The sequence below is a fragment of the Prionailurus viverrinus genome, chromosome F1 (genome assembly GCF_022837055.1).
Source record: "Prionailurus viverrinus isolate Anna chromosome F1, UM_Priviv_1.0, whole genome shotgun sequence".
NCBI lineage: Eukaryota > Metazoa > Chordata > Mammalia > Carnivora > Felidae > Prionailurus > Prionailurus viverrinus.
The window spans coordinates 14,571,260-14,587,985 of NC_062577.1; the positions used below are offsets into that span (position 1 = coordinate 14,571,260).

General features: G+C 50.9%; 1 protein-coding gene and 1 long non-coding RNA gene across 10 annotated transcripts in view; one reads left to right on the forward strand and one right to left on the reverse strand.

Moving 5' to 3' along the window:
- Positions 1–3,063: 3,063 nt before the first annotated feature.
- TNN (tenascin N) overlaps positions 3,064–16,726 on the forward strand; it is a 56,569-nt gene continuing 42,906 nt past the window's right edge. For 3 of the 9 annotated variants that reach the window (XM_047840117.1, XM_047840119.1, XM_047840120.1), the window contains exons 1-5: positions 5,342–5,516; positions 5,704–6,078; positions 6,578–6,841; positions 10,198–10,383; positions 11,637–11,726. In XM_047840117.1, the coding sequence (XP_047696073.1) occupies positions 5,441–5,516; positions 5,704–6,078; positions 6,578–6,841; positions 10,198–10,383; positions 11,637–11,726 (991 nt within the window). In that variant the 5' untranslated portion in view covers positions 5,342–5,440. Of the gene's footprint in view, positions 4,205–5,340; positions 5,517–5,703; positions 6,079–6,577; positions 6,842–10,197; positions 10,384–11,636; positions 11,727–16,726 lie in introns of those variants that run through there. The other 6 variants (XR_007148077.1, XM_047840118.1, XM_047840122.1 and 3 more) reach the window with 4 other exon arrangements.
- On the reverse strand, positions 4,056–5,772 carry LOC125155176 (uncharacterized). Its single transcript, XR_007148078.1, has 3 exons — positions 5,687–5,772; positions 4,942–5,070; positions 4,056–4,137 (listed from the first exon to the last, which is right to left on the reverse strand). It is a non-coding gene; the product is annotated as an uncharacterized LOC125155176 (long non-coding RNA).

Below are 16,726 nucleotides of genomic sequence, written 5' to 3' on the forward strand. Positions count from 1 at the left end.
TAATAATAAACTAAATAATAACTAAATAAAATAAACTAAATAATAAAAAATAATAATAATTATTATTATTTTTATCCTATACCTGCCTTCCGATTTGCTCTCCTGGCCCTCCTCACCCCCCCCCCACCCCATCCTCTGATAAAAATCTCAAGCAGATTCCAGAGCTTTTCTGGTTATTTTTGGTATTGGAAGAAAACCCTTTTGTGAAGGGCATGTCCGTCCAATATGAGAGCTTCAATCTCCTATCCAGGCCACATGTTTTCTTTTCACCCAGCTTGGGCCTGAGTCCACAGACACGCCAGGGGGCAGGTGGTGAGCCTGGTGGCTTCCTTCCTCCACTGCCTCCCCCAACTTGCCTGGCTGTTTCTGGCTTCTCCAGGTCAGCAGCAGGGAGGGGAGTCAGAGAGAAGGGAAAAGGGATTTTTACCTAGTTAGAGCCATCGTAGTTCCTTCCGATGCCCTTGTGGCAGCTGCTCCCAGGGCTGGCTCCATCAGCTCCCTCTTGTGCGACTCTGTCCTGGGTTTTTAGACGGTCTTCATTCTACCTCCTGGGAACCTCCTCCTGTGGTTTGTCCACTGGGGAAGCATACTCCTGTTGAGCCAGGGGGCTGCCCCTCAGCTCTGCCCCCCCCCCCCCCCATGGTAAGTTGCATAGATTTACACAGGACTATGACCTACGGCAGGACTTAACATAGTCTTGTCTCCCCAAACTCTGGGGTGCAGGTCTCTCCTACTGTAGCCTCCCTCCAATCTCACTATGCAGGCTGTTCTAGGCAACCCCCCGCCTCTGAATTCCTCTGGGCAAGGGGCAGGCGCTGGTCTTTTTTGCCCCCCACCTCCTATTCAGACCAACCTGCCTGAAGAAGAGATCCAATAAAAGGTCACTCTTTAAAATGTGTGGGCACTGGGGTGTCTGGGTGGCTCAGTTGGTAAAGCATCTGACTTCTGCTAAGATCATGATCTCACGGTTTGTGAGTTTGAGCCCTGCGCCGGGCTCTGTGCTGACAGCTCAGAGCCTGGAGCCTACTTCGGATTCTGTGTCTCCTGCTCTCTCTGCCCCTCACCCGTACACACCCTCTCTCTCTCTCTCAAAAATAAACATAAAAAATTTAAATAAATGTGTGGGCACTTACCACCCACTGTCCAAATCCCATGCCAACAAGAAATGTCCCACTGACCATTATGTCTGCAGGGTGTTGAGTCCAGTTCCTGGGACATAGTAAGTGCTCAGAAAAGGTGAGCTACGATGATTATGATTAGCAATAACGCATGCTTTGGATTATAGGAAGAGCCAAGAAGGAGTGAGGGGGGCTAAGGGGTGATATGAAGAAGAACTCTCCTTTGGGGCTGCTCTGTTTAGTTCAGAGTGGTAGCACGTCCCTTGGGCCCAACACACAGGGTGTCAGGCCAAAGGAGGGAATTGCATAGGGAAGGTACATCCTGAGCTCACGTGTTATTAGTGTCAGAATGTTGTATTGACGTAGAGCAAGTGCAGGCTTGCAATCAGATGGACCTAGTGTTGAATCCTGACTGGGCCACTTACTAGTTGGACACCCCCCGGTAAGTGACTTTGCCTTTCACATCTGGCTCCTCACCCAGGGTAGGCAGACTGGCCCTGACCTTATTTAGCAGCTGTGGAGTTTAATTATGAGGATTAATGCACCTGGCCAATGCCTGGCACCAAGCAGCAACTTGACAAATAACATATAGTATTCTTGTAATGTTTTTATTGTCACTTCTAATAATAATGCTGCCAGGGACCTTCATCCTCCACTTCTTCATACTAAATAAATGAGGACTCTTAGAAAAGATGACTCATACAAAGTATGAGAATTTGGCTCAACGAGGCTTTCTTCCTTTTCTGGCCAACAGAGTTACCTGCCCAGGTCAACTCTTTTGATGGTTGACTCTGACTACTGATAGGGAAAAGAGGCAGGATCAGATGAGGGCCTGTGGGGGGCTTCCGGAGGCTCGCGACGTTCTAGGTCTTAAGCTGGGTGGTGGTTCCCTGGCTGTTGCCTTTGTAACAATTCACTAAAAATGACACCATTTTTGTTGCATGCTCTTTTCAGGATAGATATCACCCTTCACGATAGAAAAGATGAGAAAGAAAAGGAAGTCATACTCAGTAGTTGATTAAAACCCAAACGTCATTTATTGAGCACTTACCGTGTGCTTGGCATGGCGCAAACCGCTCTCCACATACAATGCAGGAAGCAGGTGTTATCATTCCCACTTTACCAGAGGATGATGGTTAACAGGAGGATAAGGAGCCTTCGCGAGGCTACACACCTAGGACCTGATTTGTTTTTCCAGCACATTGTCACTGCCTCTTATAATGGGGAGGGAGAGCCTGGGCTTGACTGGGACATCACCTCCAGGAAAGGACAAGGCTTCCTGACTTCAGTCTCGGTACAAACGCTTACGAGTCGTGAGTTGGTCACAGAAGCCCATTGGCCAGAGGCAGCCCTGCAGCTCGGTTTCTAGCAAAGGGGGGCCGTGACAGCCCAGCTGAGAGGTGTTCTGGTGAGTGAGTGCCCCTGAGCGAATGTGAGGCACTGGCTAGGTCTCCTGTGTCTGCCCGGCCTCGGTCTGATAGTGGTCAAGAATGTGCCATCCTGGATAGGAGCTGGAGACAGAGGTCCTTCTCCACACTGATGGAGGAAGGCTCACACCTCCTGGGGGCCAAACCAGAGGCGAAACCTAATCGCCTGCTCCTGCCAGGGTGGCCCGGCCTGACTGACAAACCAGGCCACTGAGCACGGATTTGAGGGTGACTGAACCCCTTGGCTTGGGTGGCTCTTTGCTCCTGCCTTGGGAGGGCTCCGGGAGGGACCAGCCTTGGGTCCTGTCCTTAAGAGGCTGACAGCCTCACGGGGAGACAAACGGCATACAAGAGTAACTGTAACATAAGGTAGGCCGTGAAGAGACTCACAGAAGAACTAATACATTTCTCCGAATGCTCAGCAGGAGAGCTAGTAGTTTCCAGCTGTAGTGAGATGGGGGGGGGGGGGGATGAGAGAAGACTTCATGGAAAAATTATTTGTATTAGAAGTTCTCATCTTTTGCTGGCTCGCAGGCAGAGGTGGTGAGCAGGACCCTGGCCTGGGGTCTGAGGACAGGCTCTGCCCTTCCTGGCCGTGGCACCTGGGACAATTTGCTCAGTCTCTTGAACCTTGGTTTCCTCACGTGTGCAAAGCAGCGTGACAAAGTGGGGATGAGCATGGTCTCTGGATTCAAATTCGGCCATCTTGGCTGTTTGCCTGTGGGCAAGTCACTTTAGGGAGCCGAGTCTCAGTTTCTGTATCTGCAAAATGGGGTAGTAATAGTATATTCCACGAAGCATTGTTGTGAGGCTCGAATAAGGTAATCAACGCAGAACATTTAGGACACCGCCTGGCACACAGCATGCTCTCTAGGTGCGGCTGTTCTGTAGGTGGTGTTAATGGGGAGGGTATTACTCGGTGTGTGGTTTAGATCAGGGATGGGGAGATCAAAGCCTGGTCGCAATTGTTTTCCTTGTCACTATTCGCCAGGTGAGTATTGAATTAGCGGTGAAGAGGAGGGTCTCCCAGGGAGTGAACGGTGTAAGCAAAGACAGGAAGCAGGAGAAAGAACACAAAATTTAGTTTGGATCCTTAGGAGATATAGGATGTAGTTCTGCTGGGTTCTCAGCTTCCTGTGGACTCTTCGAATCCACTATGAAGGGCAATTTCCTCCAGCAAATCTTCATGGCTTTCGTTTGCATCTTTTCTGGATACAGGTCTCCGAGAGGATCTGCTCCCTGTCTCCCCAAGGATGGGTCTCCGGGGGATGTTCTGCTTCCCCCTGGGGCTCCTCTTTGGCTCTGTGCTTTTGGTGGCCTCAGCCCCGGCCACCCTCGAGCCTCAGGGCTGCAGCGACAAGGAGCCGCAGGTTACTGTCAGCCACACCTACAAGATTGATGTGCCCAAGTCCGCTCTGGTCCAGGTCGAGACTGACCCCCAGCCCCTTAGTGACGATGGAGCCTCGCTCCTGGCCTCAGGGGAGGCCGAGGAACAGAACATCATCTTCAGGCACAACATCCGCCTGCAGACGCCACAGAAGGACTGTGAGCTGGCAGGCAGCGTCCAAGCCCTCCTGGCCCGAGTGAAGAAGCTGGAGGAAGAGATGGCAGAGGTGAAGGAGCGGTGTGATGTTCAGCGCTGCTGCCGAGGAGTTGCCGGTGAGCTTTTACCATCTGGTATTCATTCAACAAACAACTAACGGGCGCCTTCCACATGCCAGGTGTCCTGTGGGGGTCTGGTGTGCTCCCACCTCCCTCTGGGTTTTCTGAGGGTGGGGTGGGGGTCTCATCTTCGACACTAGCTCCAGGAAGCATCTGCAAGCCTCAGTAGAGAGGGACCAGCAACTCTTTGTAGAAAAAATCTTTAACGTTTATTCATTTCTGAGAGACAGAGTGTGAGCGGGGGAGGGGCAGAGAGAGAGGGAGACCCAGCATCTGAAGCAGGCTCCAGGCTCTGAGCTGCCAGCAGAGCCCAACGCGGGGCTTGAACTCACAAACTGTGAGATTAGGACCTGAGCCAAAGTCGCTCCCTTAACCAACTGAGCTACCCAGGTGCTGAGGGACCGGCAACCCTGAAAGGGAGTCTGGACTCCTGAGTTTACACTTCTGGGTGCTGTTTGACCTGTGGATCCAATCTCTACTGGAAGGGGAAGCCAGTGGGAAAGACATGAAGGACGGTCAGCCTTGGAGCTAGACAGGACTGGGTACAGATGGGTTTCGCTGCTTTTTAGTTGTGTGACTCTGGGTCAGTTCCTGAAGTTTTCTAAACTGCCCAGTTAGGAAAACTCTATCCACTAGTCTAGTTCTGAGGACCCTAGATGCCGTACATAAGTTCCCTGGCCCATAGCTGATAATTACGAAAGCTGATCCGACTATCCAGTGGTATGTTGGCGTACCTGTTCATGCTGGAGGAAGTGCTACCGTTGAGAGCGCCTCCTATGTACCAGACGCAGAACTAGGCACCAGGGACACTGCCGAGAATGAAACAGCACGGGATTGCCGAGGAGCCTGCACGTCCAAAGTTTCTAGGAAGGAGAGAGGGTGTTCTGAGAAGCAGGAGCCGGGCTGTTGAAGGGCCAGGGCCTCCAACTGCCTCTTGCTGCCTGGGGTCAGAGAGGGGAGCCTGGGTGATCCCTTCTCCCGTCCCTCACCCCCGTAGTGAGACGCGGCCGGTTTGTCGCTTCTGGAGGCCCCCTTTGCCAGGATTCAGTTTGGGCTCATCTCCCAAGGACCCGGCCTTGCTAGGTCCAGCAACCTCCAGCCAAGACAAGACGAGCTTCTGCGCCGGCGCGAGGACGCCCAGGCTGCGGACGTGAACGCGCCCCCATTCTTAAACGTCCTAAGTAATTTCTGCCGTTTAGAGCAGAGGGAACCCGAATTCACCTGAGCACTTGGATGAGAAGGGGAGGGGAAGGGGACTTCCCGTGGCTTTGGGGGCATAAAAGGAGGGCACAGTTTGTGGATGTCACAGGTCAGAGTCCGGCCGGTCGGGGAGAGAGGGGGCGGAAAGGGCGGACCCCAGTCTTCTGCAGGGGCCCTGCCCTCCTTCAAAGACAGTGCCCAGGGCCCACCAGCCCGCTCTTACCGGAGCTCCAGGGAAGGGAGAGGCCCGCTCGCCGGCCCGCACCCCCTCCAGCCTACCTTCCTCTCGCCGGCAGGTGCCAACGGCCACTGCAGCGGCCACGGGACCTTCTCCCCCGAGACCTGCGGCTGCCGCTGCGAGCAGGGCTGGGAGGGCGCCGCATGCGAGCGGCCCGCCTGCCCCGGGGCGTGCAGCGGCCACGGGCGCTGCGTGGACGGCCGCTGCGAGTGCGACGCGCCCTACGTGGGCTCCGACTGCGCCTACCCCGCCTGCCCCGAGAACTGCAGCGGCCACGGTGTGTGCGTGCGCGGTGCGTGCCGGTGCCACGAGGACTTCACGTCCGAGGACTGCAGCGAGCGCCGCTGCCCCGGCGACTGCAGCGGCCACGGCTTCTGCGACACGGGCGAGTGTTACTGCGAGGAGGGCTTCAGCGGCCCGGACTGCGCCCAGGGTGAGAGCGCCGACGCCCGACTCTCTCCTTTCCCTGCTGGGGGCGGGCACCCTCAGACCCTGTTACACTTGGTGCTCGTGGGGGGGGGGGGACTCGACGTCCAGCCCACGCACGCCAGAGCCCCCAGAGGGCTTATTAAACACAGATTGCTGGCTCGGCCTGCGTGTCTGATTCGGCGGGCCTGGGGTGGGGCCCTGGGGTGGGCATTCATTAATAAGTTCTAGGTTGCGGGACCACTGATCATATGTGATCTGATGGTGCTGTGTGTGTGGGGGGGGGGCGATGACGGGATCAGGGTGAACTCCCCCTCACGTAACTTCCGGCGGGTGTGTGGGGAGGGGTGTCCAGAGGGGTGCTCAGCACGGCTTCTTTGTGCTCTCATACCTGCCACCACAGTGTTAAGTGTATAGTAGGTGCTCAGTGAATGCACACTGGCTATGCATCCCCCCTCCCCTCCCTTGCTTCACCCTCTGCACACCTGTTCCTGTTCTGCATACAGTGGTGGCCCCTCAGGGCCTGCAGCTGCTCAAGAGCACAGAGGATTCCCTGCTGGTGAGCTGGGAGCCGGCCAGCGAGGTGGACCACTACCTCCTCAGCTACTACCCCCTGGGAGAGGAGCTCTCTGGGAAGCAGATCCAAGTGCCGAAGGAGCAGCACAGCTATGAGATCCTCGGTTTGCTGCCTGGCACCAAGTACATGGTTACCCTGCGCAACGTGAAGAAGGAGGTTTCCAGCCGCCCACAGCATCTGCTTGCCACCACGGGTGAGGAAGCGGCCAGGTTTCCCAGGAAAGGCCCCATTTTAAATGCTTTCTTCCATCGTCCCTGCAAATACCCTTCAACTACTCAGAACATTGCCCTGATTTGGGGTTGAAAAGCGTAGCTGCTGCAATCCTAGTTTCTGGAGAAAAATCTCAGTTCTTGCTCCCCTCTCTCTGCTCCTCCAAGTCAGTGATAGAGCCTTACTGGGTTGGGGCTCAAGGGCACTTCTCTGCCCCCCTGAGAATAGTAAGGTCTGATTGCCCTGCACCACACACAAGCAGCCAAGGAGTACATCTGCACACCCAAGCCCTCGTTGAGCCTTTGAAGCCATTCAGCAAGTTCAAGCTGGGATGGGTGAAGATTTGCTGAAGCACCCTGCATCAGATTTATCTTAGCAGGAAAGAGAGAGAACAAACAGTGTAATTGAAGACAGCTAGCGAAGAGGCTTGGGTGGGATTTGGCTGGCGAAACACTATAGGACTGGCATCAGTGGGGATCGCCTCATTCTGAAGGGTCAGGGATGGAGGTTGGTACTGGAACCCAAAAAGAGCTGCGGGAGAGGGCTGCCTGAGGAGGCGCTTTGGGTAGAGATGCAGGCGGTCCACCTGGAGGGAAGGAGAAGGAAGGGAGGGAGGGAAGGGGAGGAGAACAGTTGCCTGAACTCTCTATCCTGACCTCTGATCTCTTGGTGACTCACTGGCTGAACTTAACTAGAATCCAGAGGGCAAGAGAATCTGACTAACACAATTCATAGAGGTCATAATCTGGGAGACAGGAGGATAGAGGATGGATCTGGAGGGACAGAGGTTCCAGCACACCACCTAATGTTACCACAGTGTTTGGAAGGACAGACATCACTGCTTACTATTTAGAATTTCTTGTTTTCTTGTGAAAGTTCTTAGATCTTCAAGGACTTGGAGAAACCTATTATTTGAGTGAGTCTGATCCATATATGCACTCATCATGTTTTACTGAACATCTACTATGTACCAGGAATAGTGTTTTGGATGCTGATAAAAATCATCAGCCTCCACCCTTTGCTAAACTCCTGGGGAAAGATCCAGGAAGACTTGATGGATGGGGTTTGGGGCACATGTCTTTGCAGAAACATTTCAGTTGCCTATCCCGTTTGGCGGTGGAGATAGGGATGGCTCTGTGTTGGAAAGGGCCATGAAGGACCTGTCCTCCTGGGAGCACAATTTGCAATTGCTTTTGTCACCCCCCTCCAGCCATAGACCCCTTGGAACACTTCTGGAGTTGAGCAGGTTGGGTTTATTGACTGTTGGGGGTGGGAGAGCTCACTGCAGGGGCTGTGAGCATCTCTGTAAGAGCTTTAGAAAGGACTGGGATACAATTGGGACTTGTATTTAGGTGATTTGGGGGAAGTCAAAGCCAGCAGGGGTTTGCTTTGGCTTGCATGCTGTCGGGAAGGGGAGTTAATTCTATGGTAACTTAGTGAACCTTATCTAGAAAGAACAGACTAGAGGGAGGCTAAAGCCATCATCAATAAAGAAAGGGTAGTCACTCATATCAGGAGAGAGAATATTTAGTCGTTTTTGTGGTTTGGACCATTGTTCACATTTTTGTCTGTGTTCAGACACGATCACAGAATGGTCCTGTTTTGTCTTGATCTGTCATGGCCACACAGTGGCTTGTCTGATGTTGATGTTCTGTGCAACCATTTATGTTCAATGGGAGCACACCCAAGCCAACCCAGTGAGAACCAGGCCAGCCCTCCACTGTTGGGCTGCTTTTCTCTTTCTCCCGTTTTTGTCTGTGGCTGCCTCCGCCTTCAGACAGGCCAGTGCCCCAAGCTTCCCCATGAAAGCAGAGACATCTGTTCTGAAAGTCTTAGTAACCCCTCTTGGCTTCTGCTCTAGGGACTTGTAAAATCTTGTAACTGCGAAGCTTGTCTTTCTGTCTAATCTGATTCATGTTAAACCCGTTCTTATTTGCTCCTCAGGGGAGCCTCAGTCCGAGAGATACTTATCCCCAAAATAATCTTGAATATTTTCATTAAGTCTCCGCTTTTTCATTTGTGAGCTGATTAGGACCCTTCTGTGATTCTTGAGTCACTTCCATTACTCACGTCTTGACCTGTTCCCTCAAGGAATTCCCACCTTCGAAGGAAGAGCCTGGAGGCTGGCAGGTAGAAGCCAGTAGGTGGGAAGAAATTCTTCAGAGAAAAGGTTCTGTGAGCTTCTTTGTTCATAACAGTGAATCAGGAACATTCAGAGCTGAGGGACCTTGAGAACACCATGTTCACCCCCTTCCTGATGCACAGATTCTCTGTCCCATGTCCTTGACAAGTGGTCAGTAGGCCTAGGTGGGAGCACCGCCAAGGTGGTGAAGGTGGGCATGTGACCGAGGAGAAGGGCAAGGCTGGGGAATCTAGGGACTTGTCTTCCCTGTTCCAGACTTCAGGTCAGACCACATCCACCTGGGATACGGCCTTTGGAATGCAAAGTGCTCCCAGAGAATGGGTCCCCTCCCCAGCCACCACTCAAAAGTTCTTCCCTTGGAGCCACACCGGGAATCCATTCTTTTGTATTCATCATTATAATTCCATTGTTTTCTTAGGGGAGGGGGGAAACATTGAGCCATTAATACTTGCTGTGAACAAATGGGCCCAATAACTCTCCTTTGCAGGCTGGACAGGTTGGGCAGCTGAGGGCGCCAGGTCTAAACTGTGGAAGAAAGTGCAAGAAGGATCCTCAGAAGGACCAAGTTAAAGTTCACCAAACTACTATATAGTTTGGCTTAGCATTAGTCCTCATAGGAGAATCTGAGAGGTGAGGAAGGAGCTATAATTTGGGAGACAGAGGACGAGAAAAATTTTAAAATTTCAAACGTGTTTCCCACACTTTACATGGGAGGGCCTGAGTGCCTCATGCTGGGGTGCAGTCTTTGAGGGACCCTTCTGTGATTCTTGAGTCACTTTTGCTAAAGGGGGTGTTTCATTCACAGCAGTCTGCCCCCAGGGCCTGGTGGTTTGGATGACTGGTTGGATCCGGGATCTGGAGGTTCTGGAGGTTTGGATGGCTGGTTGGAGAGGTGTGGCCCAGGACTTGGCCCACGGCAGCTTGGGCAGGGGGGCAGCCTGGCATCTGATGGGAAGGGATGGGAGACAGGAGGCTTTCCCAGAAGATAGTCTTCCCTCCATGGATAATGTGAGGACCAATAGTTTATTTGCTACTTTGGTAGTCTTGAGACACCTGTTAAGGACTGTGTCCTGGGCTGAAGCACGTTCTCAACGTGTCAAGAAAGGGCACTGACCTGGTAGCCAATGGCCTGTTACAGGCCTGCTGGACCTCTGCTCTTCACTGCTTTCTCCTGCCTTCCTTGACCCCTGCCCTAGATCCGGCTGTGCTTGGCACCGCGTGGGTGACAGAGGAGACTGAGAGCTCCCTGGATGTGGAGTGGGAGAACCCCCCGACCGAGGTGGACTACTACAAGCTTCAGTATGGCCCTCTGACAGGGCAGGAGGTGGCTGAGGTCACCGTGCCCAGGAGCGGTGACCCCAAGAGCCGATATGACATCACTGGTAAGAGCCAACACTGGGCATGTGAGATGTTCGCCATGGATGCCAAGGTGGGGACAGTGTGCACAGAGGGTCCTGGGGCCCTAGGAATCACTTGAACTCTGACCCTGGAAACTACGAGATGTGAGCCCATTCTGTAGGCCTGCAGACTGTGCTCCAGCATCCCAGAGCTGACTGGAATCTCAGAGCACCTGGTCAACAGATCATAGGCCCAATGTGCTCTTGAAAACTGCCTGTGTCTCAGGGTGGATATAGTGGCACAGATGTTCCTTTTGGAAGAGCTGTGTGTGTGTGTGTGTGTGTGTGTGTGTGAGAGAGAGAGAGAGAGAGAGAGAGAGAGAGAGAGAGAGAGAAAGAGAGAGAGAGAGAATGAGAGAAAGAGACTGGGTTGTTTGGCATGTTGCATGGGGAGTCATACTGGGAGGCCTGGGTGGGGATGTCCTGTCCCAACTGACCAAGTGAATCTGCTGAGTGCTGAAAATCTGATGGTTGCTAAGGAAATGGGACCTGCAGGGCTGGATCATGTTTTGTGGCTCCTGAAGCTTATAGAGTTCTCAGGGCTCTCTTTAGGGAAAATAATACACAATCATGAATACCCGTGTGAATACCCTTGGAAGTGGCCTATGCAGGGGAGGGGGCCCTGAGGCTTCTTAGCGCTGTGGTTCAGTTCTCCTCTGGGGCCTCATTCTGCTGTCCGCTCTGTGAGTTGCATCTTGAAAGGACATCTTTGAGGTTCCCAGCATTTGTAGAGCGGAGAACAGTGGGTGTGTCTCACACGTGCCACTATTTGTCTGCACTTTGCCCCAGTCTGGATATCGGTGCCAGTGCCGTGAACAACAGTCATTCAGATTTGCTGCTACAGAGAAATAACAAGCAACAACGACAGCAAAAGGCAGAGCAAAGAAGAAAATAATGGAATACAATGAGGCTAATTAGAAAAGAAACTTTTGAGGGAAAAGGATTGCTGGGGGCAGAAAAACATTCGGGCTGTAAATAAAACTGGGAGATCTGTGCTTGGTGGCCCAAGGAAGGAGCTCCATCAGGCCCTCATCCGCTCTGGCCCCCTGCTCCCCCATAAGCCTTTCGACGATGCCTCATATCCCACTGGTCCTGCCGCCCTTTCTCTGCCTTAGATTAGCCTTCAGGTGAGGAGCATAACCCCTCAGCTCCCTCACAAGAGAGACCGTGGGGGAGAGCAGGGCTGGGGGCGAGGTTCTGGAGCTGGAACTCATCGTGCACCGGCTGCTCGTTTGCAGGTCTACAGCCCGGAACAGAGTATAGGATCACTGTCATCCCCATGAAAGGAGAACTGGAGGGCAAGCCGATTCTCCTGAATGGCCGCACAGGTAGGAGCGATTTGGAGGCACTGTGAACATTTCTCAAGTTTTCTTCCTGATGTTTTTCTTGGCTGAGTCCTCCCTGGATAAAAACCCTGGGATGTAGAGAGAGTCTCTTTGTGTACTGACATCTATTTTGTGGGGCAGGGGAAGGGAAGTAAACACTTCTATTTGAAATGTTTCTTACTGTTGAAAGTCTCCCCCAGGGTCTTGGAGTCCAGGGGAAAGGCCATTTTTGACACCTTTCTGCTTATTTCATTAGCTTTAATCACTGGGTTATTTTATTCATTATCTTGGACTTAGACACACGACTCCGTATTACCGAAGAAAGTTGTTCTAAAATTTTTTTCTTGTCATTCCTGTGTTTTTTCCTGATGATCACACTCATGCACTCTGCTTTAAAGTGTCGAAAGAAGGGCACCTGGGTGGCTCAGTCGATTAAGTGCCCGACTTCGGCTCAGGTCATGACCTCGCAGTTTGTGGGTTCAAGCCCTTCATTGGGCTCTGAGCCTGGATCCTGCTTCGGATTCTGTGTCTCCCTCTCTCTCTGTCCCTCCCCTGCTCTCTCTCTCTCTCTCAAAAATAAGCATTAAAAATATTTTTAAAAATGTCAAAAGATGTTAAAAGCTCTCACATGGGAATAGTGGTATATTTAGCATCTGTGGATCGAGATAACAGATAATGACAAACGTTATAAATCAGTAACATTTGACACTGTGATTTATTAATCATAAAAGAATTTGCAATCCTTGTAGTCATACATGCAAGATAGTCCGTGTAATTTTCAGTTTTTAGCTGATGCTTGAGTCCATATGAAATGGTGCGTTTCCTGCAAAGCTGTGGTTCTGCCAGCCCACGTTGGGAACTGGTGAGCTGGAATCTAATGCCACTTGGGGAAGGCTGATCCTTGAAGCTGGCCAAGAAGGGATTTTTGAATTCTGAGACTTCCCTGAAAAGTGTTTTAGTTCTTTTCAGTGCAGTCCTGGCAGGAGCTGGTCGGGCTGGTGAGATGGTGCAAGAATTGAGTTCGCTATTTCGGTTGCCTAACAGATTGCATATCAGTAGTGTGAAAGTTCTAGTCGGCCAGTCGTGAAGGAGAAGATAGAACCTAATTTATGAACTACACAGTACAGACTGTGGAGCTGGCCCGAATGGTGGACTCGTGGAAAACTTGTAGGGGCTGGGAAATGGCAAGGAGGTCCTTGTTTCCAGGGGCTTTCTCGTCAGCTCTGAATTACTTGAGAGCCCACGATGCATCAGGCATTATACTAACAATTACTTCTGGAAAATTGTCTCATTTAGTTCTCCCTGTGGCCATGTGGTAGGTCCTATTATTGTTTCTAAGTCACATATGAAAAACCACAAGAACCGAGAAGCTAAGTGTAGGATCGCCCAGCCAAGAAATGACAGAGCTGGGATTTGAACCCAGGATGGGTTCCTCTTGGGTGGACACAAAACTAAAGTGCATCCCACTTTCACCTTTTCACCCATTGTTTCTGGTTAATTCTTATACTTTTTACCTCCTAACTAGAAAACTTTCTGTGACTCCTCATTGCCTTAGGATAATGCAGAAACCCTTCTATCTTGGCCTCAAGGGACCCAACCAAACTGGGTCATTGTTCTTACCACTTCTGAACGGGAAGCCTTCTTGCTGCTGGACTGTTCTTGGGGTTTCCTAACACAGAAAGCTTATCTCTACATCATGATGGGTTTGTTCATGTTGTTACCCCAGCCTAGGAAGCCCTCCACGGTTATCTCTAGCTATCCATTAATTCAGTGGGGAATTCAATTAATACAAGCCATCAGTTGATTCAACAAACATGAATTGCAGAGTAGAGCTGGGCACTAGAGACGTGGTCCCTTTAGATACTTCCACAGCTGGAAAGTCCTGGTCCTTGCCCTTCAGGGACTCATAGCAATAAGATCACTCATCCTTCCAGACCCAGCTCCAACCTTAGCCTCTCCACTGAGGCCTTGTAGGACCACATTAAATAGCAGCCATTTTTGCCTCTGAGTTTTTGGAGCATTTAATCACACATGGCCTTGAATTGATGGTTAACCTTTCAAGTATATTATCCCAACTAGAATGTGAACACTCAAGAAGTGTTTTTATTGTCAATTATATTCTAAACACAGGATGGGATATTTTATTGGATAGCAAGTAAATGTGTGTCATGTGCCCTATGAACATAAAAAAAAAAAAGAGGCAATAATGTCTGAGGTCAGGAAACACTCTCAAACCTGGCTAGACTGTTCATTAATTTAAGGGGAAAAAAAAATGTTTTGCATTTCATGAACTAGAAGAAGACCCTGGAATGTAAGAACAGCATAGCCGTGCGCAGGGAGGAAATGACACAGTTCAGGTATTTTCCATTTAACAAGTCACTCGGTGGAACTAATCCACGAAAGGGAAGGGTCAATTGAAAATCCTCACCCTGTTAAGACACTCGGAGTGCACTGAAGCGTCTCCCACAAAGGCCAGGCTTCAGAAGCAGGTCAACTTCAGAGTAGCAGATACCAGCCAGGCCAGCATCTTCAGCGGCGAGTGTCCCTGACTTCTCTGCCGGACCCTCCACAGCCACCTCACGTCACATGACAAGACGAGCAGGCCACTAACTGGGAAGCGATGCTGTCCCTTTGTCCTCAGTTTCTCCATCTGTAAAATTAAAGGTTAGACTAAATAAATTTAAAGTCCCTCTTTTTCACGTCATTATGAGTCTTAATAACTTCTTCGATGCGTGCGTTTTGCAATGGTGAGTACGGAACAAAGGACTGCTTGCTTTGTTGTAATTTCACAAGCTGCCACCCGCAGTGGAACATACAGCCTGGCATATTCACGTGTTAACAGTTTTCTTCGAACTTTTCCCTTTGATGATGCTACGAAATAACAATTTTGCTTTACTGAGGACCTTGTTCACTTTTTACTGCTTTCCAAACACACTGCTCTGTTTGAAATGGCCCAGCCCTAAAACTTGCCTTCTTAAATTCCTTCATGTTTCAAGATGAACTCCTGCCAACATTCAGAGCTCCTGCCTCACACAGCCACCCATGCACACCCGGTGGCTGAAAAATAATGATTTTTGTCATTTGAGTACCCACTGTTATTCTAGGTGCTGCAGGGCTTGATAAACGTTACCTTTAGTCCTTATAATAGCATTGTAAACATTATTATTCCCACTTTACAGGCGAGAAAATGGAAGACTACAGAATTTAGGAGAGTCAGGGTGAACCAGTGAATGGCATTTGAACTTAAGTTTGCTTGAGGTCAAATCACCACCTTTCCAGAAGCAAAGCTAGAGGAGAGCAGGAAAAGGAGTTCATCTTTGGCACATTCTCTACAAGTAATGCTTGTGGAATAATTTTATTGCCACAGTGAAGGCAGTAGGGGAGGCTTGAGAAAACAAGATCATGGGACGCATGGCCACGGTAGTCGGGAGGAAAGCCTCACCTTCCAGGAACTCACTATCAAACTAGGGGCGTAGGCCCTTTCCCCCATCTTTGCCCCCAAGCTCATATGCCCATAGATTTTAGATTCTGGCTGTGCCATTTTCCACTATGCCAAAGGGATGATTCAGAAGTAGCCATTGTGAATGGAAAAAGCTGTTCCTAATGCCTGTGGCCATGGGCTGGGCAGGGACACATGAGGTTGGTGTTCCAGCACAGACTGAGGACAGCCATGTCCTACCCAAACCGGTGGTGAATCTCATTATAAAGTGGAATAAACTTTCCTGCTGTGCCTAGAGCTCTTAATTAGCTGCTTCTGTATACTTAGTTTTGTAGATTAGATCTTCTGGAGTGGGGCTCCTCTTTATTCTAACACATGCAACTTAAAAGTCTGTCTACCAAGTCTTGTCTTAAATCTCTCTGACCTTGCACGACCCTGAGAAAGGTCCCATCAGGGCTGCTAGCATCCCGTAGGTGGGCAGGGAGTTGGGGGCTGGGTGGGAGAGCCAGTCTCCTCACTGAGGCTCCCACCATGACTCATCTATGACTCAGCCAGCGTCTGCAGCTGCTGGAGGGCTTTGTTCCATGAAAAAACTGCTTATGATCCTCACATCCCTTCTTGGCAGAGAGGGAGGCTTTGGTACTGCTAAGCTGGACCAGGAGTGTGGCCTCCCATCGGGTCCCAACACCAGGGCTGTCCTCCTGCTTCTTTGTCGTGGCATCTGGTTCCCATCCTTAGATTTATCATATAGAGGAGCAGCCCCACGAAGCCCCTCCGTCTGACTCAGGGTGTTGTTAGGGGATCGAGAGAAAGGGCAGAGTCCTGAGTTCGAGGCTGGCCAGTCTTCTTAGCTGGCTTCATGACCTTGGAGAAGTCACATCTCCTCTCTGGGCTACATCTCTGACCCTGGCACGGGAGGATTCTGTTTTTCTTTCCCACCTTCGTACTCTTCACAGTCAAGATGCGTTTCCTGGCACTCGAGGAGAAGTCCACTCCTCGAGTGCCCCGGGACTGTTGAGGGAACCAGATGCACCAGGCTGGTTACACTCACATGGGCATGATGGCTCTTGAGAGGGCTGCGCACAAGGCAGCCCTGACCCCCCAAAGCATAGGCCTGTGCCCTGGGTCCCGCATCTCTGGGGCCAAGCACTGGTCTGGGGCAGGGAGGGGTGGTGGGAGGCACCACTGGGACCTTGGGTTGTGCAGATGTGGGTCACTTTGGAGAGGATGAGGACCAGGAACTTTAAGAGGCAGGACTGTCAGGGTGTCCTAGCTCTTTTCCCCCGTCCTCACTTTCCATTCTAAATGTCCCCATTCCTGAGTCAGTGCTAATGCCTGTTGCCGTGGGCTGGAGCAGGGACATGTGAGGTTGGTGTTTGAGCAGAGACTGAGCATGCCATGCCCTACCCCAAGTGGAATAAACTTTCCTGCTGAGCCTAGAGCTCTTAATTAGCTTCTTCTGTTTACTCAGTTTTGTAGATTAGATCTTCTGGAGTGGGGCTCCCCATTTTTATTTTTATTTTTATTTTTAATTTTTATTTTTTATTAAACTTTTTATGTTTAT